We start from the raw sequence: 27632 nt of genomic DNA, 5'->3' as shown, positions 1-27632 counted from the left end.
ACAGATGCATGAGTTTTAAAGATGAATAAAATCCAGTTCACGTGTATGAATAGTCGATAAGAAACGTCCGTGTGGCTCATGAACTCCCCACTCCTAAAAACTCCTCTAAACTCATGCCTTTTTTCAGCTGTTTGCATGCAGGTCCTGTTCTTTAAAACACCGGTGTTACAAAACTGAACCAAAACCACCCAAACAGGAATGTCTGCCATTTGTCATCTACATGTTGGGGATGTTGTGGTTTTAAACTTTCCTGAACAAATGTTGTAAACACACACACACACACACACACACATGTCTGGTTTTTATATCCCCGTGGGGACTTACCATTGACTCCCATTCATATCTAACCCCTAACCCTTACCCTAACCCTAACCTTAACCCAGACCAAAACAATGCCTAACCCTAAAGAAACGTTTTTGCACTTTTACTTTTTTCAGTAACAACAACATGGCCAAGAAAACACTGTTTCACCTCATGGGGACCCAAATGAGGTCCCCACAAATGACATTTCTTTTGGTTTTCCTATGGTTGTGAGGACATTAGGTTCCCACAACCCCTATAATTACCCGCACACACAGACACACAGACACACAGACACACACACACACACACACACACACACACACACACACACACACACACACACACACACACACAAAGCTGCAGAAATTCTGTTAGAAAACTTTAATGATTGTTGAAACATTTCAGTGATACATACAAACATTATTTATATTGTCTGATCTGCAGTTTTTCCTCTGTTCTGTACTCATTTTCATTCTTTTAAACAAGTAGCCAGACATAAATATATAAAGTCTGACAGAAACATAATAAATCTAAAGTAGCACATTTAGTCAAATCTTGTGTCTTGTAGCTTCATCATTTGCAAAAGTAAAAGATCCTGATGTTTTTAAGCTTTCTAATCATGTTTCTATTAATGCTCTTAAATTGCTGTTAAGAGCTTTAAAACATCAGTTGTCTGTGATCCACGGTGTTCTACTACTTGTAAGCTGTTTGATATATTCTATAATATTTGTTAAATAGCCTTGCTGCCTTCATAATTTAAATTAATAGGTGGATGTAATAATTTAAAGAGGTGTATGTGTGTGGCATCATTAATATTCTAATCAGTCAAAAGACTTGAATATAACATTCAAGAAGAGGGAGAAACCCGAACAATCAGTTGTGAAAATGAATGAGTTTGTGCAGTTTTATTGTATCATTTTTAAATTAATTAATTTCACTCCAAAGGTCACTTCCAGAAGTCAAATGAACAAAACCAATAAAACACTTCTGGTTCCAACTGCAGGTTCTGGAGGTTCTCAAGTCCCTCTTAGTCTCCAATGAGCATACAGGAGGCTCCCATTCATCTATGAGCATTTCTAATTTCTAATAATGTCTTCACTTAAGATGCAGCTGGAACACATGGCTTAAATCTATGGAAGTTTGTAAGATGGATTTTATCTTCAACTTAGATTTATGCTGCTTTTTGGAAAATGGCTCCTCAGATCTAAGTTGCTAATTTTGATCAAAAAGAAGAACTTGCAAGGGATTTTCAGCATCTTTGGGATGTCGTTTTTACTGCCCTACATAAAACTTCAAACGTAATAAAATACATAACACAGCAAAACATTAAATGAAGAGACAAAGGAGAACATTTAGCGGAGAAGTGTGAAGTGATAGAATATTTTAAACACAAAATGAATGATAGAGGAGACAAATCAGGGGTTGTTGTAGAATATCACCCAGATGATGATGATGGTAATGAAGCTGACTGTTATGAAGAGGATGTAGAGGATAAACAGCAGGCGGTCGATGACGGAACCCACCTGGATCCACTCCTCTGAGCTCGGACTGCCGTTCAGCTGCTGCTCCACCTGGAGGCGGACGGCCTGGAGGTCGCTGCTCAGATTTTTCAACTCCTGCAGGGCCTCGTCCTCACACAGCGGCCCCTTCTCCTCTGGAGCCTCGCTGTCCTCTGCCACCGGAGAGGCAAATTTCATTTCTAAAATTTCTGCAATAAGAACATGATGAAAGCGGAGATTGTACATCTGGCTGTTTAAACTGATCTGTGTAAAATAATTTCATCCGTGATGCTCATTTTTGGTTTGCCTGTGTAAAATCCCATCCTCGGCCTAATATCCTACCTAGTACAGCAGGATTTTGGAACACAGTGTCCTTTTTAACTCTTGGCTTTGGAGGAAGGCGAACCAATTTTCCCAGGATCTGTAGAACGAGCACTCTGATCCAGCGAGGAACTGGAGAGTAGTGAGTGGAGCCACACATGAGGTTGGTGATGAGGATGGTCTCCAGTAGACTGGCCACCATCAGACCCAGGCAGAGAGACAGGAACACATCTGGGATAATAATATATAGTGCTTTTTAAAACCTTTGAGTACAGAACTCCTTCAGAGACAGATGCACATGAATCCAGGCTGAAGAATACAGGAATTAAAAGCGTGAATCAGCACGAACCAAAACTGTTTTGTCCACTTGGTGGCAGTAGAAACAAGCTGTAAACAACACTGACTTGCAGTATTTGACTGTATGAGTTGCTAAGCAGAATGCGCCAGGAGACAGAACAGATTAACCTCCATTTCTGTCTTTGCAATGATTTCACATCCATAACAACTGCTCCATATGAAGCAAACCTTTTTTCATTGTCTTCTTTCATTTCTTGGGCTTCATTTTGTCTAGATTTCAAACTGGATTTATGATAACTGTGTGTCAGAACAAGCAACCCAACTGTACTAGGTGAAACAAACACTGTCAACAAAGGTATTGCCAACTGACTTAAGAGCGGGATGGTCTCTCCAGTGATGGGCAGCAGGTCGTTCATGATGATCAGGAAGACGGTGTAGCCCAGGATGAGGGTCATCTTGAACAAGGACCGGTCGACGTCTTTCGGAGGCAACATGAAGCTGAAGAGGTCCACGGTGATGAGGAAGCAGCTGGGGATCAGGAGATTCACCACATACAGGGTGGCCCGACGCCTCACCGTCACCTGCACAGATAACAGATACACAGCGGTTTGTACATTTTACGGATATCTGTGGTGTTTTAAATATATCTCACGCACATACATGACCATTAAAACAGTTTTGAAACACTTTTCTGCACTAAAATCACAACATTTCTCCGTTTTTTTCTTTGTCTGATGCTGTCTGACACTTTGTTATTATCTATTGTGCTGCTTTAAGTAATTTTGTTGTGTTCAGATTCCTTCCTGTGCAGCACATTATTTCCATGCTCTGTGTAAAAATGACGCTGAACTTGCCATTACATTTAAAAGCTAACAATCTTAAATGCAATCAGTAAAGTCAGTATACCTTGTTGTCATGAACTTCTTGCTGTATTCAGTCTCTGAGTCTAACTATGGAGGTAAATATATGCTAGTGTAGACTAAACTCAAAAGACTGTAGCTTCCTCTGTATCTCCCTTTCAGTGTCTCTGTTAAATTAATAAATAAAATGCCTCAATATCAACCTTTAAATGGTTTCAGCCAGATGTAATTTCTTACAAAGAATCGGAGTTCTACGTAATGTCCAGAGTCGTCAATGGTACTTGTTGGTTCGAGTTTCTTCGCTGTCAACCCAATTAGTTCCCATTCACCCATAGTTGTCATAACCTCTTTGGAGTATCGAAATATTTCCTCTGCAGATGTAAGAATTTCAAGTTGCATAGCCGATCCTGAAAGGAAGACAGTCAAAGTTTTTTGTTATGTCAGATGAATCTCTTGATATGATTTAAATCAAATCTCGCCTCTCATTTCGTCACGGACAAGGTCTTACTTACGACCGTGTAAGTAGGAGTTGAAGCTTAAAGAGCAGTTCTGAATGTCAAATGGAAACAAGTAGATGTCGAGTCTGCAGGAGCTCACAACTCGGACGGGCTGTGCGTCGAGCACTAAGCCGTCAGAATACAGGTAGCTGTACGGGACAAATGGAGCTGAGTTCTTCTCCATGCTGCAGGAAGATAAAATACATAAAATACAGTAAATATACCTGATTATGTGCATAATTTGTATATAAAATATCAATATGTTCCAAAAAGTACTGTTATCGAATTACAGTAAGCAGCATCAGAACTCGGCAAGGTAGTACAAGGAAAATGTGTGCAGAAAGGTTCTCAAAGAAACAGATAAGCCTTGTCTTATTTCCCGCTGGTGGCTGAACATTATGGGAGGCACATAAAAAGAGTTTAATTTTCCATCTAACCAGAAATCGCCTGAGTTTCTTGTAGCTTTGAACTTTCCTCTACATGTACCTTCTCTGTCTTTGGCTTTGCTGTCTCAGATCTTTTAAATCAATTCCCAAGATCAGATTTCAAGGTCTTATTATCTCGCAATGTAATCATTTTATCAAAATGAGGTAAATAAAATATCTGTTAACTTGGTAGTGTTTTCTGATGCTGTGTCTCCACTCAGATCAGTATTTGCGAAGGCTGCACTACTCTACAGCAAAGACAGGACTTACAATTCATTGATGACCATATCTGGGACCCAGAGCAGCTTTCGTGGGACTGTAATCTGCCGCGCACCACACTCCTCCGGATCCCATGTTACAAATTCATTTTTCCAGTACTGCAACACAAATCATAACAACATGTATGTAACTGACAAGAAGCTGGATGCATGCTGGAAGTCAGATGTTTTGATTAGAGCAGAAATTTTAATGTTTTCTGGATTTTGGTTTCTGGTTTGGTTTTTGTGAAACATTAATGTACTTTTTTTCTATCTGTAAGGCTGACGTTCCTTTTCAGTTACTTCCTGATTTATTTTGAAGATGCCCAGTAGCTTTCCATTCCCCTTAGATATGCGCAAAACGTAAATAGCGCAATAAAAAACTGGTAATGGAAACACCTGAATTTCGAAAAAGGACTAAAATATTGCTAAAAAGTTTTTACGCTCTCATGAGGTGGTTTTTCAGACGTTTCGATATTGAAAAATATCGCAAAAGCGCAATGGAAACACTTTTTCCGCAATTATACATCACTGGACGTGACGTATCTGGTCACATGAGCAGTTCTCTCGGAGTAAACATGGCGTGGTACGTGTGGACAGAAGAGGAGACCGAGACTTTTCTTGCCATTATTCTTGAGAAAAACATCACTACCATACTAGACAGCAAACAGCAGAGGAATGCAAAGTGTTATAACAGGTTTTGGGCGTCCATCTTCCTGCAGTGAAATCTCGGGGGTGGTATTTTACGAGAGTTACGATGCTTCTGCTCAGAACAGCCTTCAATGGAAACACGTTCAAAGCGCAAATATACTTTGTCGAAATTTTAGAAATATCGCATTTATTTTGCGAAAAACTGTAATGGAAACCCAGCTATTATTTCAGTAGCCTCTGAATTTGCTTTCATCAAGTTAGACGTCCTGCTCACCTGCTTCCGGTTTGAACGTTTAATTCCTGGAGCATTTTCGTGTTTCTTCATGTCTTGCGTCATTTTAGGACATACTTTTGTTATCTCTTTGGATTTTTGGTTACATTTTTACAGCTCCTTTTTGATTTATCTAGACTGTGGTTTGATTTTGTAGTAGCTCTTTTGACAAAACTCACTTCCTGCTTCCTAAATACCTCCCTCTGTGTCTGAATTTGAGTCTTTAACTCACTGATTCATGACAAGAAACATCTGATATCCTTTTTAGCCACTGATGGATTACTCTATCTGATTTAGCATTGTAGTTGCTGGTAAACAGTAAAATCTTCTCACCTGGTTACACTGCGATCTAAACTGACAACTTCTTTTTCTTGTTCTGATGCCTGGATAGGGATGAACCATTTTATTACTGCTAGTTAACTGTAAAAGAAAAAAAAAGTGCTTACCAAAGTTTGCCAGATGAACGTTGTCAAGAGTTGGGCCTTCTCATCCTGTAAAAGAACCAGTGATTAATTGGTCATATGGGTTCCTTCTTTGCATGTATCTTCTGTATTGGACAATTGTGTTGACAACATTAAAACTCAAAAAGACAAATGAGGCTTAATGCTGAATTGTTTCAGGTTGATGTAATGTCTCTTACCACTCCCAAAATACCAAACATGATGAAGTCAATGGTGACGTTGGTGGTTGTTGATATATTCACAACAGGTCGAATCGGCCTCAGCTTGAAGACTGGTTGAAGAGCCGCCAATAGTGAATGTGTATCAGGGCGAGAGCAGGACAGCATGACGGAATTACACTGAGCTGTGCAGGGAAGAAAAATGTCTTATTATTTGTTAAACTTATCACTGGCTGCAGCAGCGAATGATATTACTATCAAAACTTTTCTAACACTTGAATAATCTGTAAGTATGCATCTGAACCAGCGTCAGAAAGGTAAACTGTACTATTGTAGGAGTTAGCATGCTTTCATCTGCCAGTGTAAAGTCCAGTTTTTTCTTTTTCTTTCTTTTCAATCCTCAAAAAGGCCCAAACTTTGGGTAAACTGAAGAAAGAACCCCCCTTAAGAAACAATGTCTATACTCTGAAAAGTCATGCAGTTTTTTTGTATATCAATATTGTACACAAAATACACTTTAGCGAACAAATGTGTTGAGTAATTAAGTCATACCGAACTACAACTTTGTTGTTATGAAAGCTAAACATGGCATCTGCCTCCATGGCCCAGGGAAGATACTATGGAGGTATTTCAGGTGCAAAATGTTTGAGCACCTGTAACATCGAATTTGTAGTTGTGTACATTGAATTTGTATGTGTACATTGAATTTGTGTGTGTATCAGCAAATCTGATTTCCCACACTCTATGAGTTGTGTACTTGTAAAATAATTTTTTGTATGTGTCGATTTTTTTTCTTCCCACAAATACAACACAAAAATACACATTCACAAATCGTAATTACAGGTGCACAAATCACATTTACAGGTGCACAAATCATATTTACAGGTGCACAAATCATATTTACAGGTGTACAAATCCTTCTCTACAAGTCACATATTTCAACACTGACACGCTCAAATTTTGCACCTATTGTTGCAGCACACTAAGTGCAAAACATACTTGTGCACCTGTATTGTACGAAGTGAAGTTGAGGTGAGAATTTGAATATCTGCAAATCTGAATGTGAACTTGTGCAATAAGTATGTGAAATAATTTACCACCAAAATACACAAATTGCTACTTACAACCACTCGAATCCTCCCCACGAGTCACACATTCTCTGTTTTCTACAGGTGCAAATCCAAAATCTACAGGTGCAAATCCGAAATGTACAGGTGCAAATCAGAAATCTACAGGTGCAAATTCCACACCCGGAAGTCGGTAAAGCGACCTCAGACGGAATAAAAACCTCTGATTGGCTGGGCGGGCAAAACGTCTCCCTGACTGGCCGATAAGTCTGTCAATCTCAGAGCATAGAATTTATACACAGATCGGATCGTTTTGTAGTTTTGCACCAAATATCTCAGCGGGACCGGAAGTACGATTTCTGATTTGCACCTGTACATTTCGGATTTGCACCTGTAGATTTTGGATTTGCACCTGTAGAAAACAGAGAATGTGTGACTCGTGGGGAGGATTCGAGTGGTTGTAAGTAGCAATTTGTGTATTTTGGTGGTAAATTATTTCACATACTTATTGCACAAGTTCACATTCAGATTTGCAGATATTCAAATTCTCACCTCAACTTCACTTCGTACAATACAGGTGCACAAGTATGTTTTGCACTTAGTGTGCTGCAACAATAGGTGCAAAATTTGAGCGTGTCAGTGTTGAAATATGTGACTTGTAGAGAAGGATTTGTACACCTGTAAATATGATTTGTGCACCTGTAAATATGATTTGTGCACCTGTAAATGTGATTTGTGCACCTGTAATTACGATTTGTGAATGTGTATTTTTGTGTTGTATTTGTGGGAAGAAAAAAAATCGACACATACAAAAAATTATTTTACAAGTACACAACTCATAGAGTGTGGGAAATCAGATTTGCTGATACACATACAAATTCAATGTACACATACAAATTCAATGTACACAACTACAAATTCGATGTTACAGGTGCTCAAACATTTTGCACCTGAAATACCTCCATAAGATACCCTTGGGGGTAAACTAACTTCACAATTCAAACAGAATAAATAAAGTTGTTACTTGTTCAAAACATTAACTATATTCTCATATTTTGATGTTGCTTTGACTCAAACTGGATGTTAGATTTTTATGTCAGTGGGCTTGATTATTGGCAGTTATTTTACAACTGAAGGGCTTTGGACAAAAGTTTTACCTTCACTTTAATATCATTGATATCTAAATTCCTGATATTTAATATTCAAAGCCTAGAGTAGTAAAGAATTTAAGCTAGCTAGTGCTACAACAAGCTAACATAGGTTAACGTAAGTCAGCTAGTTAGACTTCTTAGCCTTTTTTTGAAAGGTGTACATATAAAGTTATTATTATCTGAGACAGATAATAATCAGTTTTCTTCCTGCTGGTAGGACATTATGTTGCTGCATTAGATGATACAGCAGAACAATAATCATATATCCAACATTAGCAAAGCTGGCTTGAAAATCATTGATGTACAATGCGTGGCCAACTTCAAAAGTCCTACTCTGACATTTTTCCAGACAACATTTTAAATATTTTTTGTTCAAACTAAAGGATAATCCTCCATATGACTCTCATGTAAACAGTATAGAAAAGTCAGTGTGTGTATATTCTTTTGAAAAACCACAGAGGCTTATTTAATTCTGTCAAAAAATGACATAATCTGGCATCAAAATCGTTTCTTGTGGTTTCCTCCGACAAGCAAAATAAGTTATTTTACCTCGGTTTTAACCCAATGTGCTACCTCTTTTAAGGGGGATAATTGCTCGCAAAGTCGAATTAAACATTTCTGAACATTGCAGCACGTTGGGGGTGAAACTAACAAGACTGCAGGCTTTAGAGAGTGATATTTACACAGCTCTTAAAGTGGCTGCCATACAGTGCCGACATAAACTTTGTCTTCTGAATAAACGGTAAAATCTGAGTTTGTGAAGTTGGACTTCGCAATCAAGAGTTTCAACAGTGATGATAAGTACATGCTTACAGATAAAATGAGTCATCAAGTTCAGTAGGTAACTGATTTTCTCTTTACTTGACTACACACCTCGGTTTGCTAAACAATTACAATGTCTCCGTAAAAACCTTCATATCAGAGCTGAGAGAAAATCAGTCCATGAAAATCAATAAAAAGTAGGAGATTTTTGTAAATACTGTAGTCTACTAATAAATGTTGTATTATCAAACTATGACTATTTGTTCTCACTATAAATATTGTATTACTATATTACGGGAGCTGTACTTACCATGCATGAGCAGAGAGACGAAGATGAATAGAACCTTAGAAGGCTTGACTTTCAGCGGGCAGCACTAAAAACATTAACATTGGGTCAAAAGTGGTTGTTAGTTTGAGTGGAGCGCTGCTGCTGAGGACTATCCTGTACAGATTTGCCCCTGTCTTAAAACAAAACTCTTCAATGTGACCCATTAAAGCAGGACACTGATTATGTTCAATTTACTCACTTAACCCTCCTACATCTAGACAAGTCCTGCATAATTATTCATCTTTCAAATTTAATTTATGTTGGAAAGTAAGGTGAGTTATTCCATAGGAAGTTGGCATACATATTTTAAAGATTTCAGATATGCATGATACACTATATAGCTGGAAGTATGTAAAATAGGGGAATATCTTATTCATAGACACCCTATGGTAAGACATGAAATAATATTTTGCATGAGTTGAGTCCTTACCTTCATTCAATCAAAAACTTAAGGATGAATTTTAAGCCAATCCCAGTGTCTCTGCACAGATTCACTTTTTTTTGCACTTGTCTTGTCAGACATTACTTGAACATTGCTTCCTTTGTCAATAAAAAAACATTGAGGCATGTAAAGTATATGCCTACAGTGGAGGAGTTGTGGCTACATGTGGGAACCCTGTTGTCAAGACATTTGTTGACTCCCATGTTGAGCTCATTTATGGAAGCTCCAATGAAATCATGTCAGAGCTCATCACCACCATTAGCCAGAAGTGAGGAGACAGTTGGATATTTCACGGTGGAAAAGCACTGTGCAGTGCAACATAGGATGGTTTGAAAGACATGTAAATGTGAAAGTGTGAATGTGACCATGAACAGCTTTAACTGTAGTTAAATGATGTACACGCCTACAATGCAGCAGCCAACTGGGCAGTCAGTAACTGAAGCTCCTGCCAACCGTACCTTAACAATGAACTGTTTTTCATAATCACACTATCTCCTCTTGATATTTTAACGATATAATCTAAATCAACTGGCCATGCTCAGCACAAAAATACGCTAATGTCTATTTGTACCAATGCCTAAATCTGTTAGATTTCTCTGCTCATTTATTCAGATTTTTTCCTTTAGTTTGTCACTCATCTGTGGACGAATGTTTTTAAAAGTCCACATACTTCTGACCATGTAATGTACCATTTCTTTTTAAAAAACGTTGCCCAGTGTGTGACAACACAATCGTTTGTTCTTGTCTTTTGTTTTTATTTTTTATGTTAGATTTTTTTTAGGTTAATTCTACAATAGAATAAGGATCTATAATAATTATATTACAAAGAGGATTAAATGTTTACCTTGGTGAACACATTTACTATGTGTCATTATGGAAGTACACAGTTAAACTTTTGTTCTAATGACATGCTGAGTTATTTAGCATCATGTCATTATTTTTTAATATTTATGTATATGTAGTCTGTATAGATCAAATTATGGGAACTATTCAGTGCTAGATTTTGTGTTCTAGAACCACTGATAAGCAATATTTACTTTTTGTTTTTATTATTATTATTTTTAAATATGTTAGTTTTGCTTCATTTAGCACAGTGTAGCTTTTTCTGCAGAAATTAAGCTTCTGTTAATGTCACAAGTGAAACCTTATATTAACTCAAATAAATGAAAAGAAAAATAATTAAAACATAAGTTATTTGTTTGAAATAAATGTCAATCAAAAACTGAATGATATTTTCCAAGTAATTTTATTTTGTGTACAATGATCTCCTCCATTTTATAGTTGCACAGTTTGACACAAAAAGCTTAAAACTACATCTATTTAATGGTGCAATTTAAATCATTCATGGTTCCAAACAGCAGTACAATGATTATATGGTATATGTATTGCAGAAATATTTTGGCTCCAGGAATGTAGTGTTTCAAATCAGCTACAACAGTTACAACTTATTAGTCAAAATCCAACAAACATTTGAGTCACTTGCTAAATAAATGGAGCCCTTTAGTAAAGAAAGCAGTTGTTTACTGATTGTATGATTTCACCCAGATAATGATGATGGTAATGAAGCTGACTGTTATGAAGATGATGTAGAGGCCAAACAGCAGGCGGTCTATGATGAAACCCACCTGGATCCATTCCTCTGAGCTCGGACGGCCGTTCAGCTGCTGCTCCACCTGGAGGCGGATGGCCTGTAGGTCTTTGCTCAGGTTCCTCAGCTGCTGCACGGCCTTGTTCTCCACTACGGAAGGCTTCTCATCAGTGTTGCCCTTTGCCACAACAGTGCTGATCTTCAGGTCTATTTATCAATTAAGAAATAAGAAAGAAAAATATTTCTGATTAATTCACCTTTTTGGTGAGAGTCTTTGCCTCATTTCTGCAATGTGACTTCTGAATACAAACTAAAGAACATCAATACACCTTTTCTACTCTCTCTATATATATACACATAAACCACATACCTGAACCTTTTGGTTTCTTAGTCTTTTGTGGCAAACAAACAAGGACTCCCAGAAATTGCAGGACAAACACTCTGACCCAATGGGGAACGGGAGAGAAGTCGGCAGAACCACACAGCAGATTGGTGATGAGTATGGTCTCCAGTAGACTGGCCACCATCAGAGCCAGGCAGAGGGAGAAGAACACATCTGGGATGGAGACAGAAAGAGAGATGAGAGACCCAGAACCAATAAAGATTTGCAGGGCCAGAAAATCATTTTCTGCATGCTGGAACTCTGCTGTATGTTCTGTCAAGCCATACTGGTCATCTTCTTATACTTTTTCTTTGTTGTTTCCCTTCGCGGGTCACCACGATCTGCTGTTTTTTATCCTTTTCTCTCACACCAACTGACTCCATGTCCTCTTTCACTACATCCATAAATCTCCTCTTTGGTCTGCCAATTCCTGGCAGTTCAAAACTCAGCATCCTTCTACCGATATATTTGCTATCCCTCCTCTGTACATGCTCAAACCATCTCAGTTTGATCTCTCTGGGTTTCTCTCCAAAACATCTAACATGTTTCTGTCCCTCTGATGCACTCGTTCCTGATCCAGCCTGTCCTCAAACAAAAAACGACTACATAGGTCGTCTGTACACGCCCAAATTATGACCGTGTTACGTTTTGACGTTAAGCAACCCATGAACAAACTTTTATCTAACACTATCCCTATCCCTAAACCTAACCCTAACCCTAACCCTAACCCTAAACCCGTGTTGCAAAAGTGAGGGAAAACCCCTTTCAGGAATTAAATCCCGTAATGCGTTCCTTTTCCCCGTAGGGGCGCTAACGTAAATACGCTCTCATGGGTCATATTCCGGTGCACGTTACATACAACCTGTGTGGTCGTATGAATTTGAGGACTTGTTTTGTCCTGATCCTATCCATCCTGGTCACTCTCAAAGAGAACCACAACATTGTAATGCTACCTTCAGCTCCACCTCCTGTCTTGTCTTCAGTGCGACTGTCTCTAAACCATACAACATCGCTGGTCTTGTGATGGATTGAAATATCTGTAATACCAGGTGTATTATTTATCAAATTCTTATTATTGAATTGTGATAATTGAAGGCATTCAGTTTATTTCATAGTTCATTATGATTTTATGAATGTTGTCTATTGTTGTTCACTGTATGTTGTAACATGGGGAATTTTCCCTGACATGAGGAGTAATAAAGATTATCTTATCTTATCTTATCTTATCTTATCTTATCTTATCTTGTCTTATCTTATCTTATCTTATCTTATCTTGTCAGTTGCAGCGGTCTTAGTACAGTAATTGTCACGCCATTATGCTTTATGTCAAAGATACTATTGTAGCAGCAGTTACCGGAGGGCTCCAGCAGGGGAAGTTTCAATTTGTTGAGCAAGTTTACGGTACACTCCGCTGCTCCTCTCAGTCATTACACACACATGGCCGAGGACAGTTTGTGTCCGTGCATTCTTCACTCTTTACTCCCATTTTTAGAGCTTATACAGTCTCACCACCGTTTTGTACACCTTCCCATCACACCTGGCACTTTTGAAGCCATACTGGACATGCATTTGTAAAATTAATGAAAACCTCAAGATTTCAGCCAGTTTTAACAGTATGTCACTTCATCACTTTGCCAAAAATATTCACGTGGGCTAGAAGAAGAAGTTTTGTTGGAATGCTGTCCTTGTTTTGATGGGAACGATGGACCATGACCTTTGTCCTCCAGGCTAAAACAGAATATATTAAAGGATGTGTACAATATGAATGAAATCTGTGCAGTACTAGAGCTTCTTTATCAGTGTTTTGACTCATTAAATAATCTGTACAATACCATTAATATGTGCAATCTTGTTAGTTTTTCTGAATATCCACATATATAATAATAACTAGTATTTATGAATATATATTTTTCTTTAATTTCTCTGTTGATGTTCCTGACATGCTGTGGGAATAATAAAGGCTTGTCTTATAATCTAAACTTCTATGCACTTTTGAAAGCTACTTTCAGAGATACTTGTATTGGAAGATGTTTCACTGAACCACTGCAGATAACGGTTGTTGAGAGTGACACTGACTTATGAGAGGGATGGCGCTTCCGGTGGCAGGCAGCAGGTCGTTCATGATGAGCAGGAAGACGGTGTAGCCCAAGATGAGGGTCATCTTGAAGGAGGACCGGTCAACGTTCTGTGGAGGCAGCAGGAAGCTGAAGAGGTCCACGGTGATGAGGAAGCAGCTGGGGATCAGGAGGTTCACCACGTACAGGGTGGCCCGACGCCTCACTCTGATCTGTACAATGAAGAAGACAAATTAAACTGAGACAGGGATGAACCAAAAAATGTACAACATAGATAGTTGCTTGCTTTCAACCCAAGTAGATAGTCTAGTATTCTGAGCCCGAAGAGTATTTTACTACTACTTTAGTGCATTTTGCAATCAACTTACATGGAATGTGAGCTTGTCGGTATAAATCAAATTTTCAATTTCTTCAACATTGATTTTGTTAGAGGTGATTTCCATCAGCTCCCATTCCCCCATGGTGGTGATCACTTTTTTGGACATCTGTGTGATTTCATCCGCTGGTCTCCCAAGGGAAATCCTTATGTCCGTTGCTGGAGAGAACAAATGCAGAGAAGAAACTGTTAATTTAAATTTGAAAGAGACATAATCAGAGATTCAAGATTTCTTTGTCATTAGTCTGATTTAAACACAGAAAAGCAATGTCTGTAGAAGAACACACATAGTACAGGTCTAGCAGGTTTAAGTAAATCTGAAATGATTCATGACAGATCACAGCATTCCTATTGCAGGTTTGGGTTTCTGCCCTGCCACACAGCTTTAAACATATATAAGGTTATTAAATTATATATATAAAAAAAACACCATTTCAACAGTAGGGGCTATGCAAAATAAGGCTCACATAGGTGTCCCTAAAATAGAAAATACTATCAGAATTGATTCTTGTTATTTGCTGCCTGCATGTAGAGCAAAGTTTACCCCCCTCCATGGCATCTTTAGAGAAAGGGAATGAAAAGTGGCTCAAGTGTCTTACCATAGTGGATGTAGGAGTTGAAAGTCAGAGTGCAGTTTTGTATGTCGAAGGGGAAGGTGTAGATGTCGAGGTTACAGGAGCTGATGATTTTGACAGGCTGAGCGTCGCGCACCACACCGTCACTCTGCAGGTACACGTAGGGGACAGGTGGCGCTGTGTTTTCATCCATACTGCAAGAGCAGAACAAGCAGAATGTTGTGTGTGACATGTCTCCACAAAAAAAGCAGTAATGTTGAAAAGTCAGTTCAGCTGTGCAACTTCAAAACAGAGCTGCAAGAGTAGGAGGTATTGAAAACTGCAGATAATATTGAAAACAATACTGGAAGAATGGCACATATTTGACCATCAGTGATCATCTAATTTACTTCATATACGGTATATGGTTTCTTATACAGCTCAAATATTAATTTAGGACAACAAATCACACATATAACTTTTACGCTAGTTAAAGAATAAAGCCAGTGGTTTTTAGAATTTGTTTCAGTCAACACATTTCATGAAAGGAAGAAAAGGAAATAAAAATAGTAAATAATGAGAATAAATTCACTGTCCTCGCAAGTTTTCTAAGTGCATCCAAAGCATGAAAAAGCTCTATTGGTGCTCTATCTATGCACTCATAAATATTAGAATTGAAATATGCACTAATGTTTGAATGTTAGTTAAAAGCTACAATGCCCAGCTATTTTGGCAATTAAAAGCATAACAGAACTGAAATATTTAATTGACAATTTTCAAGACAAAGTTTTCCAACTTCAGTAGAAACTAATGTACGTGCAGTTGAACGCACACAACAATCCACAATCTAGGGAAGCTGGACAGTACTGAGAGATATTGCTGGTTTCATTTTTTTTCACGGGATTTGTTGGCAACATAGGAAATGTAGGCAATCATTACTCTTATCTTTTTATTCAGATGTTTTTTGACAGTGTTTCCAGTTGATATTTTTGCATTTACAGTGTGTGCAGTGTACTGTCTAAGATATGTAAATGGAAAGATCAAACTCACAATTCATTGATTACAATATCGGGAACCCAGAATTTTTTCTGGGAAGAGAAATCTTGCTGACACCACACTGGACTGGGTCCCAAAGGGCAAACTCATTCTTCCACCACTGAAAGAACAAACGTGGTGTCAGTGCACAGAGCAGGTACAAGAAATCTGACTCACAATTATCCCTTCATCACTGACACCGAATGGATATTGGGGGATTGCACTACTTACGTAATTTAGCCAAATGTAAGTGCTCAAAAGTTGAGCCTTTTCATCCTGGAAGACAAGAAGAGCAACTATATTACATGACAAATGCAAGAAAAGCCCTCAGAGAGCGCAGTAGTCCACCAAGACTGCTCAGCCGTTGCATGATTTCCAACAGATGAACTCTATGTTTAGCTCAGTGATATTAAGCAAATATTTAATTCAGGCTACATTTTATGATGATAATGATAGATGCTTTATTAATCCTGAGGGAAAGTCAAGCATTCAGCAACTTACACACAACAAAAAAGGTTAGTAACAAGATTAACATTCACATTAAAGGTTAGTATACTCTAAAAGACATGCTCTACAACACTATAAACTATAAATATTGACGAACAAAGATAGAAAGTGTCGCTTATCTACTGACTTTTTATTTTTCAGTGGTAAACATTAATATATTATTACATTGTGCACATATAAACATATAAAGTTTCTATTTTTCACTCTATTTAAATCCAGCAAAAACCACTATTTTACAGATATTTTCTGTTATTTTAAAGAAAATGCATGAATATTAAAGATTTAAAAATGCTAAATATGTATTGCTGATATTTTTTTAGTTAAAAACTTCAGAATTATAATCCATTATTTGTTGAATTTCAACTAATATCTAGTAAAATCACAGAAACAAACATACAAACAAACAAACAAACAAGTAAAAAACTGTCCAAAAGTGTAAATAAATACAACAGTAAAAATTTGTACATTCACAAGCCGCATTTTTTTTCTTTTACAGTGGGTGAGTGGGTGAAATCACACTGTATTGCTTTATTTAAATCAGCTAAATATATCGCTGTTTAATTATATTTAAACATTTAAACTTTACTTTCACCATTTATTTTAAAACTGTTTCTGAATGTTACTATATCATTTTTTAATGTATATTTTCCAGGAATCTAACTGCCAAATGTTCACATATTTTTAAACAATATTTTTTATTTCATTTCCTTTTACAGTTTGATATAATTTGTTTAAAATTTGCGTTCAGTTTTAGAGAGAAACGACACAAAATACTAAATGCTCCAGTTTGTAAGCGCAGTACTTCTCAGAACATACCACTCCGAGTATCCCGTACAGGGTGAAGTATGTGATAACGATGGTGGAGGTTGAGGTGTTCAGGACGGGCCGGATGGCGCTCAGGTTGAAGACTGGACCCAGAGCCTGCAGCAGGGAGGCCTGGTTGGGCTCAGAGCAGTTCACCAGGTTGCTGCTGCACAGAGCTGAGGACAGGATTAATCCATTCATGTGCACATACTTCGGTTTTGATGCGATTTTCATTCAAATTAATCAATAGGGTTCAAAAAACTTTCTGGAGACGGTCTTAGCTTTCTTTCACAGCAGTCAAGGGGGTTTAGATGAACTTCTTTCCGGTTCATTGCACAAACCTTATCCCAGCATTTGTCTCACAGTGATGCACATACAATATTCAGTAGACACATTCTCTGATGCTGCCCCGCAGGACAAACTCATATCCTCATATTGTTCTTACCCAGCATCTTACCTGGCATGAAAATAATGAACACAACCAAGGTGGGCTTGACTGACAGAGGGATCCACTAGAATTAAAATAAAATCATTCAGATTGATGAATAATTTAAGAGTTACAGAGAGAACTTTCTATACCTCATGCTGCATTTAGTCTTGGGAATAACACTTGATCACTTCTGTACCAGAAGAGGACACTTTACCTTGAGTGTTGGATCCTCTGATGCCATGATGGTGAAACTGAAGCTCCTGAGGAAACTGTTTCTTCAGTATCAGTGAGCCACTGAGGATCACAAAATAATCGTTTTAAAAATGTTGCCTCAGCTGTCGGAGCAGAACAGTCAGCATGCCTGCTACTCACCTGGCAAACTCACTCTTGCACATTCAGCCTCCGTGGGCCAGATATACAGAATGCCACTCAGTGAGGCGTGATGTGGACAAATCCCTGGCAAATGATGTGGGAAAAGCAAAACTCCAGGCAGGGCAGCTGCTTTCCCTGTAGGTGTTTTCATACAAAGCGAGCGTCACCCACAGTTAATGTGATGCACCTCAGTGTGTGACTTAGAGACGCTGAGGACTGACCACAGCTGCGTCAGTGTCACACCTGCTGGTCTCAGGCAAATGAACAGTGGGTGCCGTCTGAGAAACAGGTGTCCTCTGGTTTCAGCTCAAACCACCAGCCAGCCAAACTTATTTTTCAGCTTACATAACATTTATATTGAAATTAATGGAAAACCTATGGACATTACATACATTTCCAAAATTCTTACCTGCATGTGTTCAAATTTAATATTTCAGTATATTACATGGATCTGCTCAATTTAGTGATTTTTGCAGGCTTTTATGCTCTCACTCAGTATCATATTTGCACACAAAAGTAGACAAATTAAATTTAGATGTAATTTATTTGCAATAAGCATATATCCACACAAACCACAAATATGACCAGTTCATACCGTGTACAGCCTTTATGTGTTCGTAGATGCACATTTTTTTCTTTTAAGCAAGCTTCTGACAGGCTTTTGAACACTTTAAAATATGAGAAGAAAACTTACAGTGAAAATAAACAGAAAAACTCCAGCTATTATTTAACTGTAGCTGAAAAAGAAATAAAATCTGAAGGAGCAGTCTTAATTTCATCTATACGTATATATATCTCAGGCAAACAACATCATCAAAACCTCTCATTTCTGCATTAATATTGTAATAAATCAACAGAAGGCGAACAAAAAGCATTACAAGTTCAGTTCCTTGTACAGATGCCAAGAAAACAGCCCTCACAATGAGCGGGCTCATGGGGACTTTTGACATCGAGGCTTCTGGGAGGCCTGTTCCTTTGACCGAAGTCTTCGTGGTAGCACTTTATTCGAATTTTTTCCATCAGATTCTCCATGAGGATGACAATGTTGTCAGGGGAGACACTGGGCTTCTCCATGGGGGCGTCGCTGCAGTTCTTGCAGTTCTGACGGATGCACCTCACCTTCACGGTGCCCTGCGTACCTGTCAGGCACATGTGGAAGACCACCATCACCCGGTTGGAGGGCCAGCTTCTTCCACACTCGCTGCATCTGAACCTTGAAAATGACCAACAGCACATTTTGAAACTATGAAGGAAAATCTAGAGAGATCAGATTTGATCATAGCATAACTTCCATGTGAATTTACACGTATGTTTTTTAAAAGATAAAACGAAATTCTGAACTGGCCCTTTCACAAGATGACAACCAAACAAGTTGGATGGGAATCTCCAGATTCCAGAGTGTCAACTAATCAAGTATTCTGTATTGTGGTGACCGTTGCTGCTGCCATTACTGTGGTGTAGGTGTGGAACTCATTTACACTGACAGAGAATGCAGAGAAAAATGTTTGGGCTAATGAGCTACCTGTGAGCCTCTGACAGATGGAATCAAAAAATTCTCAGGCATAACTCCCATTTTGAAGTGTAAGTGTGCCCCCTAAAGCCATGTATCACTATCCACAAAAATTTGAATGTTTTTCTCATTTCGTTGCAAGGAGAGGCAAGCTTTGAGCTGGTGTGGCAGAAGCCGCCAAATGTGACTTTGAACTGTTGCCCCGTGTATCTTACTCACCCAAGAGAGCAACGTCTGACTTCTTGCCATGATCAAGTGAGTCAGGCAGTTCCTGGTAAATCAGACGCCTGTGCTGTGTGGACTGACGACAAACATTTGAGCTTTTGTGGAGAGTGATATAAGACTTTATAGTCTCGAGTTATGCCACAAAATAGCAGTAAGGCCCCTTGTTTCTGTGTTTGAAGTACCCTCATATTCAAAAATGCCTCTGAGACATGAGGATTTTATTGCAGATTTACTATGAATTTACAGATTTATACAGGATTTCCAAAATGAATTTCTTGATAAAAATGGCCAAACAATGAACTTCCTGTACCTGCATTACAGTCACACAGTGAAGTGCCGCTACAGTAATCGAGGCTCTGTCTGCCTACAATCCTGATTCATCTGTCCAACTTTGATTCAGTTGTGCCCTCAAGTGGGACATGAAAACACATTTTCAGTAAAGGTTTATAAGTCCATAAGCTGTGCAAAATAACTGACTATCAGGCTAAATATTGTTGAAATAATGTAAGATGGAACCCATTCCCTGGTTGCATAATGACACCACAGTTCTTTCTCTGCAGTTCTGAAACCTCATGAATCATCATTTTTTTCTGTTTTGGACATGAAATTAACCATCATGCATCATTAACATGAACAACAAAAGGAGGCCAGTCCCCACAGTGGAACAGTATGAAAAGATATTTTGGCAACAGCAGTAAATGTCCATTTATATTCATATTGTTGTAGCCTATACCATTCAGTATATACAACCTAAGTGCAGCAATGAACACTAGTCGTATACTGACCTTGCACTTGTGTTCCTGATGTACTGCTTCCAGCCCCAGTTTGGTTTCTCAGGAACAATATTTTCATCAAACTCCAATTTCCAAGAGTGTCCTTCTTTAAGATTCTTTGCTCTACGCTGAAATTCAAGAATCCACTCTGGTGGTGCCATGGTTTCCAATTGCCTGAGGTGCTGGTGGCTGAAGAAGAAACACAACTGCACAGCTGATCTACAAACAGCTTGTCAGAAAGACTCATCCAGCTCAGGCTGTGACATGGCTTTGCCAGCAGAGGATGGGAGGAAAACAAAACTTAAAAGTGTAAACAGGCTTTCCTTGGGTTTCAAGTTTGTGGGTCCGAGACTTCAAGAGAAATGAAACTAAACTTTTGCAGTGCTGATTGAAACACTGACATCTGCTGGTATTCTTCTGCCTCACAGTCCTCCCTTAAAACTGGTGTTTTTGTTCAGACTGTTCTGTGTTTAGTGAACACAATTGTAGTTTTTGCTCATCGGGCACACACTCAACACAGGGCTAATTTGCATTGTTTATTAATACATATCTTTCTTTAACAAACTAACAGAAGGACCTAAAGATAGCAGCTCACTAACACTTCCCATGTGAAAAAATAACAAAAATAAAGCCTCCTGTAGGATATTATAGCATTTCTGCTTCATTTATCTGACATAGCACATTGTCTGGTCCATGCACAGCCCATGTAACAAAGAGATGTGAGACTCTTTTTGTTGTAATGAAACCTCAATTTAAGCAACAAACAAAGCAAGATGAACTTCTGTGCCAAGAAATAAAAGAGTATAGAGAAATATGCGTACCAAAGATTAAACTGATTTCATGTTAGCGCTGTTTCCACATAAGCAGCTATACAACAGTTGATTACATGGTATAAATATCATGATTGCCTTCACTGTTTACATTTTATTCTGACCCACAGTCTTCTTTCAGTGGAGGATCTACAAAAGTAGATGGCGCGTAAAATGACTAAAATGAACTTTTAAACTTTGAATCTGCTCCAGGAAAACGATGCATACAGACGCTTGTTTGTCTCATTACAATAAACCAATAAAAACAATATGTGCTAATGGCTCATTTAACCTCATTTGCAGGTTCAGTATTGAGGGGGGAATTCAATTACTGCAGTTTGTAATTTGTAACTTCATTGATGGCCTGAAGATAATAATGATCAATACAGAATGTAATGAATGACATCATGTCCGTTCGTGTTCACATAAGCTTCATTGTTAGCAGACATGTAGATGTTGCTCTCTCCTCACCTGCAGTCTCCTAACTGAGGAGCAATTAAAATGAGCACACAGTGTTTACCCCTCTGGCTTTTGGACATGAGTCCAGTTGATCTGGAATTTAAAATGAGAAACTATTGTAATACAGATTTGAAACAGAATTGTTGGATTTGTTCTTATTTTGGCTGATGTATTTTGGCACTCTGTTAAGCTGCTGCAGATTTTGGATGGGAAAAAACTTTTTTTTTAACATTATGGATGTATTTCAAGCTTTCCTATGTAATACCTGATAACATATATCTGCAATAAATAAATAAATAACAGATTTACTGCAACTAGTAACAGTACAGTGTAGAAAATGCAACACACATTCTCTTTGAGTTTTCTTATTTAAAATAAAATTGCTTCCACCTTTAATGGTGTAAATGTGTCTGTTTCTACTGCTCTCAGAGATGGAGACTGATCATTGAAGGCACAAAGTAATGTTGACTTTCTCTAGTTGCAGCCTTTCTGCTTTTGTTAGGGAAGTGAAATCAAATGCCACATGTCCTGATTTTCTGACATTTGAAAGGGTCTTCAGACATTATAATGAAGACCTCTGTGAATAGGATGTTTTTTCAGTACCAAGCCTGCAGATACCAGTCCATTGTGACTCAGAGTGAAAAGAAAGAAATGGAGGGGCTAAAAGTGATGATGGAGAGCACAGTGATAAAGGATTTGCTTTTGAGACTTTTGAGTATGAATACAGATAAGGTGTTGCTATTTCGATCCCACACAAGGACAGAAATACATATGGAGTAGGAAGAGATAAGTGATGTACTGGAGATACACGGTTTAGATGTGTCTGTCACAGGGTGAAGAACTGATATTTGAGGAACACAAAGTCAAAACTAAGGCGTCTATGAGTCGTGCTTTTATTTTGAAAGGGGGAAAAGACGTCGCTATGGTAACGGATTCAACCTCCGCTAAGTGTAGCTTGTTAGCAACCGTCAGTCTCTTTTATTTGCTCTTTGTTGGAGTTAGTTTACACACAAGCCATGGAGAGCTCAAATACATACCTCATACGACCTAATCATCAGCACAAGTGAGTTGGTCAAGCTGGTTAAATGTCATTTCTAGAAGAGAAACGTAGCTAACTTTAGCGTGTTAGCTAGCGTGTTAGCTAGCCCGTGTCAAGTTGTACGAGCATTTATTCCATATCCTTGATATCGGTCGTCGTTGTTCTTCAGGATTTAGATATTTGTCAGCATTTGTTGGGAATTTGGTCGCATTAGTTCGACATTATGCCGTACTAGGTAAACATCAACTTTAAGTATTCGCCTTTTTCAGAAACTATAGTGACACTTTTGACCAACCAGTTTTAGCATAAGTCTTACTAGTAAACCTGGGTAGTGAACTACTAGCAAGAAAGTCTCAACTAGTTTGCTTTTTGAAGCATAAGTGGCCCTTTGGAATAAACTAGTAAACTAGCTGAAAGTCTTAGTAGTTACCTAAAAGCTCTAATATGTTAGCTAGTCAAATATAGGTTCAGCTTACAAGTTAAAAACACAAATTAACTAGTTAGAGCCAAATGGCCACTAGTTAACTTGTGATAATGCTTGCTAAAGCTCGAGGATCTACAAGTATGCTACACTGTTGACCAGGATTCAAAAATTAAATTAATGTGGTCTGCTCACACACTCAAGTAAAATATGCTATACTGTGTAAGATTAAACTCAAGTATGAAGAAGTTAGAAAAAAAAAAGAGTATGACAGTATGATAAATGTACTGCAACACACAGCAAACCAACATGTGTGTTGACATTTAGCAAACAAATGTGATTATCCAAGTGATTTCATTGTAGTTGCATAAGGAAAACTATCCCATGTCCCAGCTGGCTGTTTTCTAGATTATGTAGATTACTTTGCTAAATGAAACCTCTCAGTCCTGGGACATGGACTGAAACAAACCTGTTCAGGTTTTCACTGAGCAGCTGATCCGAGAAACTAAGTGAAGTCGCTTCTGTGAACAGGCTCCTGATACAGGCACATCTTATGAGAGGAAAAGACTCAAATGCTTGTGATTTGAACTCGTGTTGGCAGGGTTCACTAATCAGATTCAATAATGATTTAAATAATCTGAAATTATACAGGTAGATACACTCAAGTTCCAATATTTTTCAGTTTTAGCAGAGGTACATGTATACATACACACACCAATCAGCCACAACATTATGACCACTGACAGATGAGGTGAATAACATTGATCATCTTGTGATAATATAATGTTCTGCTGGGAAACCTTTAGTCCTCATATACATGTGGATGTTTGACATGTACCACCCATCTAAACATTGTATGTCAAGCAACCTCCTAACCCCCTACGCCCCCTTGCAACAGCAGTCCTTGATGCCAGTTGCCATTCTCAGCAGGACACTGCACCCTGACACACCACAAAAACTGCTCAAGAGTGGCCTGGGGAACCCGACAGAGCTAAAGTGTTCACCTGTGTTCCACACTCCTCAGATCTAAATCTTATTGAGCATCCAATATGCCAGGATAAGCCTGATCTAGGTGGGTCCCATCCTGCACCCATAGGACCCACTGAATTCACTGGTGCAACAAGACATCCTCAGACGTCCTGTGTCCATGCCCCACTGGGTCAGAGGAGTTTTAGCAGCATAAAAGGGACCAGCACAATATTAGGCAGGTGGTCATAATTTTATGCCTGATACACACATGTGGGCCATTGTTCAAAATCTTTGCAACAGTCATTACACCAGAGAGAGTTCTACGCCTTCGGAAAGCCAGTCTGTTGATTTTTGCCCACCCCCATTAGCCTGCGACTTTCATTTTCCTCCTTTCTTGTTCACTGTTAAATCTTCTAGGTTTAAGCCGGCAATTGTGAAGGAGTGTGTTCGTGAAATTGTGAGGGAGCGACTGTCTGGGTTGCGGTACGACCCGGAGGAAGTCCCAGAGCTCTCCCGTTCGCTGGCAGACTGCATTAAAGACAAAGTAAAGAGTGAGCAATGCATTCTCATTTTTTCCAATCCAGTCAAAATATTGTTGTAAATTTAAATTGTTGTTCGAGCTGATAACTTAAGAGAAATCCTGATCATCTTAAAACCTATTTAAGTAGCAGTGAGGAAACCGAAGAGGTGTCATGTGCAGTTGTGATGCTTGATAGTTTAATTTAATATTCAACACACCAGTGAAATGACGACACAACAGCTGGCTCAGCACAGTGTTCTGTTGGCTCAATAGACATCAAACAGAATGCTCTATCAGCAGAATCAAAGTGTCAACTAAAGATATACTACCACTTAAGCTTTTGACTGATGTTGCTGACAGTATGACACCAGAGGTTGATTCGCTTAGAAATGGAAACAAGAGCAATGTGAGCTGAGTAAAAAGGATGTCAGAGGAATAAAGCTGCAACAGCATAAACATACTATTTTGTCCTGACACCCATATAAGCAGCAGTGAAATAACTCCTACTAAAGTATGTTCTGTTACAAAAATTATGAACGTACATGAATTTTACATCATAAATCTGGCTTGTTTTTGTCCACTTCTGCTTTGCTTTTGTACAGTTTGTTTTGTCTCTTTGTGAACAGATGCTGGATTTGATAGATATAAGCTTGTCGTGCAGGTGGTCATTGGAGAACAGCGGGGACAGGGAGTCAAGTAAGTTATCATTTAGTACCGGTAGATGCGAAAATATCTTTGCAGCACTTTGTAAAACTGCTTTAATATAGAAGCGGACCAACATTTCTTGTACCGTTGAATAAACAGACTGAGAAGACTGCCAGATACGGAAAAACTGGCTCTTCATCTTCAGTGATGGGCAATAAACTGAAGAAAATTGCAGGATTTGGTTGTGCAGTCAGTGAATGTTGAAAACAGCTGCAGCACCGTTTCTGTGACTTCTGTGAAATTATTTATTACAGCAATTTAAACATATTTTTGTCAAGAGAGTAGTACAAGCAGTAATGATAACTAGTTTGGTAGTAGTATTTTAGTTGATTGGCTTATATTGGCTGGTATTTGTAATATTATGCTTGTCACAAGTACATAAGACGAGATGAACAACATATCTATAACTTGCCAGGAAATTGTGTTGATGACATTCGAGACTCTCTCAGCTCCGACTCTTTTTCTGTTTTTCCAGGATGTCTTGCAGGTGTTTGTGGGATGCTGACACAGACAGCTGTGCAGAAGATGTTTTCATTAATGTGAGTATTCAAAAGTAATCAGAAGCGATGAGAATGAGGCAGACGTATCAATAACCCTAATTCAGTTAGCTGTGTTTCTCCTCCATAGGACAGCTTGTTCTGTGTGGTAGCAGTTTTTGGAATCTACTACTACTGAGGAAACAGATGACAGGAAGTTCTTCCAGATGAAGACCCGGCTCACGGTCAGCAATTCAGCTCCAAGGTTTTCTGAACTAATATTGTATGTAATTACTGCATCTTGAGGTCACCACACATACCACCAGTAGAGAAGTGATGGATTCCACTGCTGATGTAATGAGGGACCTACCTGGGATTTTCTGGCAAGAGGATTTCTAAAGACTGACGCTGCTTTTGTAGCAAATTTTGACAGTTTCAAGTCATGAAATGTCACTGAATCAGTCCTCAGGGATGGAAGTAAGGAGTTACAATTACTCTGGCTGTTGTATTGAAGTGAATATTTTTGTATTCCTAGTTTTTGAGTATTTTTTAAAACCGGTAATTCTATTTCAGCTTAACTGTGCTTATTTTGAGGGTGATTTATCCCACTACAATGTAGGGCACCTTAGTTACAGAGTAAAAAACAAATAAAGAAAAAGAAAGGAACTATGTGTTGGGAAAGGACATTACAGAGAAACACTATGATTCTACTTCATTGAATGCTATGTTTGATCTCAGATCTGATAGAGATTGTGCTGTGTAGGAATATAAATGGAAAATAAGTTTAATATAACTTTTTGCTTTGTAAGTGGTTAAGTCCACCTAAAGGAGCTAAAGTAATTAATTTTTTACTGTTACCATTTCTATTCTGAATTTAACATGATACAGCGACCCACTAGCCTGGCAGTCAGTTGAAATTCTATTATAATGATGCTTTTATTGGATAACATATCTGCCACAGAATAAAAAAGGAAATAGGTCACTTTTACACACAAAAAAAAATCACTTTATTTTATATAATTTGTTTTCTATTTGTCTTTTTACACAAATAATATTACTTTTCTGTAGTACAATTTTACCATTGTAATTACTTTTACTTGAGTAAAACAATTTAGCACTTTCTTCACCTCAGCCTCAAAGTTGTTGAAAAGCCTTTTGTATGTGTGATAGTCTAAATATTTGTGAGATGACGGCAGCTGACTTTCATCTGTGGAAATGTCAACTTTCTCTCTTTTTCTTAGGTTGTACAAGATAAAATAAATCGCACAAAGTCACAACTTTGAACAGGCAGCAGAATAAAAATATCCCTGCAGATATTTCTGGGAACAATTTATTGTGTATCTTGCAGACCTGCTGGGTTAGTAGGATAGAAGCACTGAGCACTGCTGTGTGCAGTACTTCACTTTCACCTTTGAAAACCCATTAAATGAACCAGAAAAAAACACTTTAACAGCAGTTAGTCAAGTGGTCCAAATTTCACATTTTCAAAAAGTAAGCTGTTGAAACATAATGTTGTCTCTCTCCACATATCTAACATACAGAAATGCGTTGTTTTCGTTAAATTCGAGATTTCAGGCTGTATTTATTTGGTCACCTGTCACAAAACCATTTGAATCAAATATGATGCCACCTATAGGGACCCAGACTGGATTTCTCTTTCTGTGTATTTTTAACACTGCCACTGTAGTCATAACATGCTGGGGAAACTGTGCCTGGCATAAAAAAGAAGACTGATAACTTCTGGATGAATCATAAAATGCAGACATGCGTACCCAGCATGACGTAGCTGTGTCAGCAAGTGGCTGGTGAAAGTCAAACATCTATAATAATGAGCTCAATTGTCACAATGAATG

At 38.3% G+C, this 27632-nt stretch overlaps 4 protein-coding genes across 4 annotated transcripts; 1 reads left to right on the top strand and 3 right to left on the bottom strand.

The window, feature by feature from the left end:
* Positions 1-669: 669 nt before the first annotated feature.
* Positions 670-3927, bottom strand: LOC127533757 (5-hydroxytryptamine receptor 3A-like). Its single transcript, XM_051947656.1, has 5 exons — positions 3793-3927; positions 3518-3687; positions 2791-3001; positions 2145-2354; positions 670-2011 (listed from the first exon to the last, which is right to left on the bottom strand). Exons 2-5 carry the CDS (start codon positions 3677-3679, stop codon positions 1719-1721), a joined length of 876 nt encoding a protein of 291 aa, XP_051803616.1. The 5' UTR covers positions 3680-3687; positions 3793-3927; the 3' UTR covers positions 670-1718.
* A 7053-nt stretch (positions 3928-10980) lies between these two features.
* LOC110967040 (5-hydroxytryptamine receptor 3A-like) lies at positions 10981-17446 on the bottom strand. Its single transcript, XM_051947549.1, is given in 10 exon segments — positions 10981-11545; positions 11709-11894; positions 13797-14007; positions 14164-14330; positions 14771-14940; positions 15776-15812; positions 15815-15881; positions 15992-16113; positions 16341-16346; positions 17065-17446. Coding segments are annotated over 10 exon segments (1482 nt in total). The 5' UTR covers positions 17306-17446; the 3' UTR covers positions 10981-11270.
* A 952-nt stretch (positions 17447-18398) lies between these two features.
* LOC110967039 (receptor-transporting protein 3-like) lies at positions 18399-20725 on the bottom strand. Its single transcript, XM_022216550.2, has 2 exons — positions 20394-20725; positions 18399-19086 (listed from the first exon to the last, which is right to left on the bottom strand). The coding sequence occupies exons 1-2, from the start codon at positions 20540-20542 to the stop codon at positions 18756-18758; spliced, it is 480 nt and encodes a 159-aa protein (XP_022072242.1). The 5' UTR covers positions 20543-20725; the 3' UTR covers positions 18399-18755.
* A 1836-nt stretch (positions 20726-22561) lies between these two features.
* On the top strand, positions 22562-27095 carry dynlt2b (dynein light chain Tctex-type 2B). The gene is made up of 5 exons (XM_022216553.2): positions 22562-22712; positions 24496-24629; positions 25225-25294; positions 25779-25842; positions 25931-27095. The coding sequence occupies exons 1-5, from the start codon at positions 22666-22668 to the stop codon at positions 25976-25978; spliced, it is 363 nt and encodes a 120-aa protein (XP_022072245.1). The 5' UTR covers positions 22562-22665; the 3' UTR covers positions 25979-27095.
* Positions 27096-27632: the final 537 nt, after the last annotated feature.

This window comes from Acanthochromis polyacanthus, chromosome 4 (assembly GCF_021347895.1).
Source record: "Acanthochromis polyacanthus isolate Apoly-LR-REF ecotype Palm Island chromosome 4, KAUST_Apoly_ChrSc, whole genome shotgun sequence".
Classification (NCBI taxonomy): Eukaryota; Metazoa; Chordata; class Actinopteri; family Pomacentridae; genus Acanthochromis; species Acanthochromis polyacanthus.
Note: the sequence above shows the minus strand (reverse complement) of the source record. Positions and strands in the feature narration are given on the sequence as shown.

Coding starts and splice junctions, on each gene's coding strand:
- LOC127533757 (XM_051947656.1), bottom strand. CDS start 3,679: ATGCAACTTGAAATTCTTACATCTGCAGAGGAAATATTTCGATACTCC. Junction 3,002..3,517: donor ACGTAGAACTCCGATTCTTT/GTAAGAAATTAC, acceptor TTATCTGTGCAG/GTGACGGTGAGGCGTCGGGC. Junction 2,355..2,790: donor AGAGACCATCCCGCTCTTAA/GTCAGTTGGCAA, acceptor TTATTATCCCAG/ATGTGTTCCTGTCTCTCTGC.
- dynlt2b (XM_022216553.2), top strand. CDS start 22,666: ATGGAGAGCTCAAATACATACCTCATACGACCTAATCATCAGCACAA. Junction 24,630..25,224: donor CATTAAAGACAAAGTAAAGA/GTGAGCAATGCA, acceptor CTTTGTGAACAG/ATGCTGGATTTGATAGATAT. Junction 25,295..25,778: donor CAGCGGGGACAGGGAGTCAA/GTAAGTTATCAT, acceptor CTGTTTTTCCAG/GATGTCTTGCAGGTGTTTGT.
- LOC110967039 (XM_022216550.2), bottom strand. CDS start 20,542: ATGGCACCACCAGAGTGGATTCTTGAATTTCAGCGTAGAGCAAAGAAT. Junction 19,087..20,393: donor ATCAGGAACACAAGTGCAAG/GTCAGTATACGA, acceptor GTCATTTTCAAG/GTTCAGATGCAGCGAGTGTG.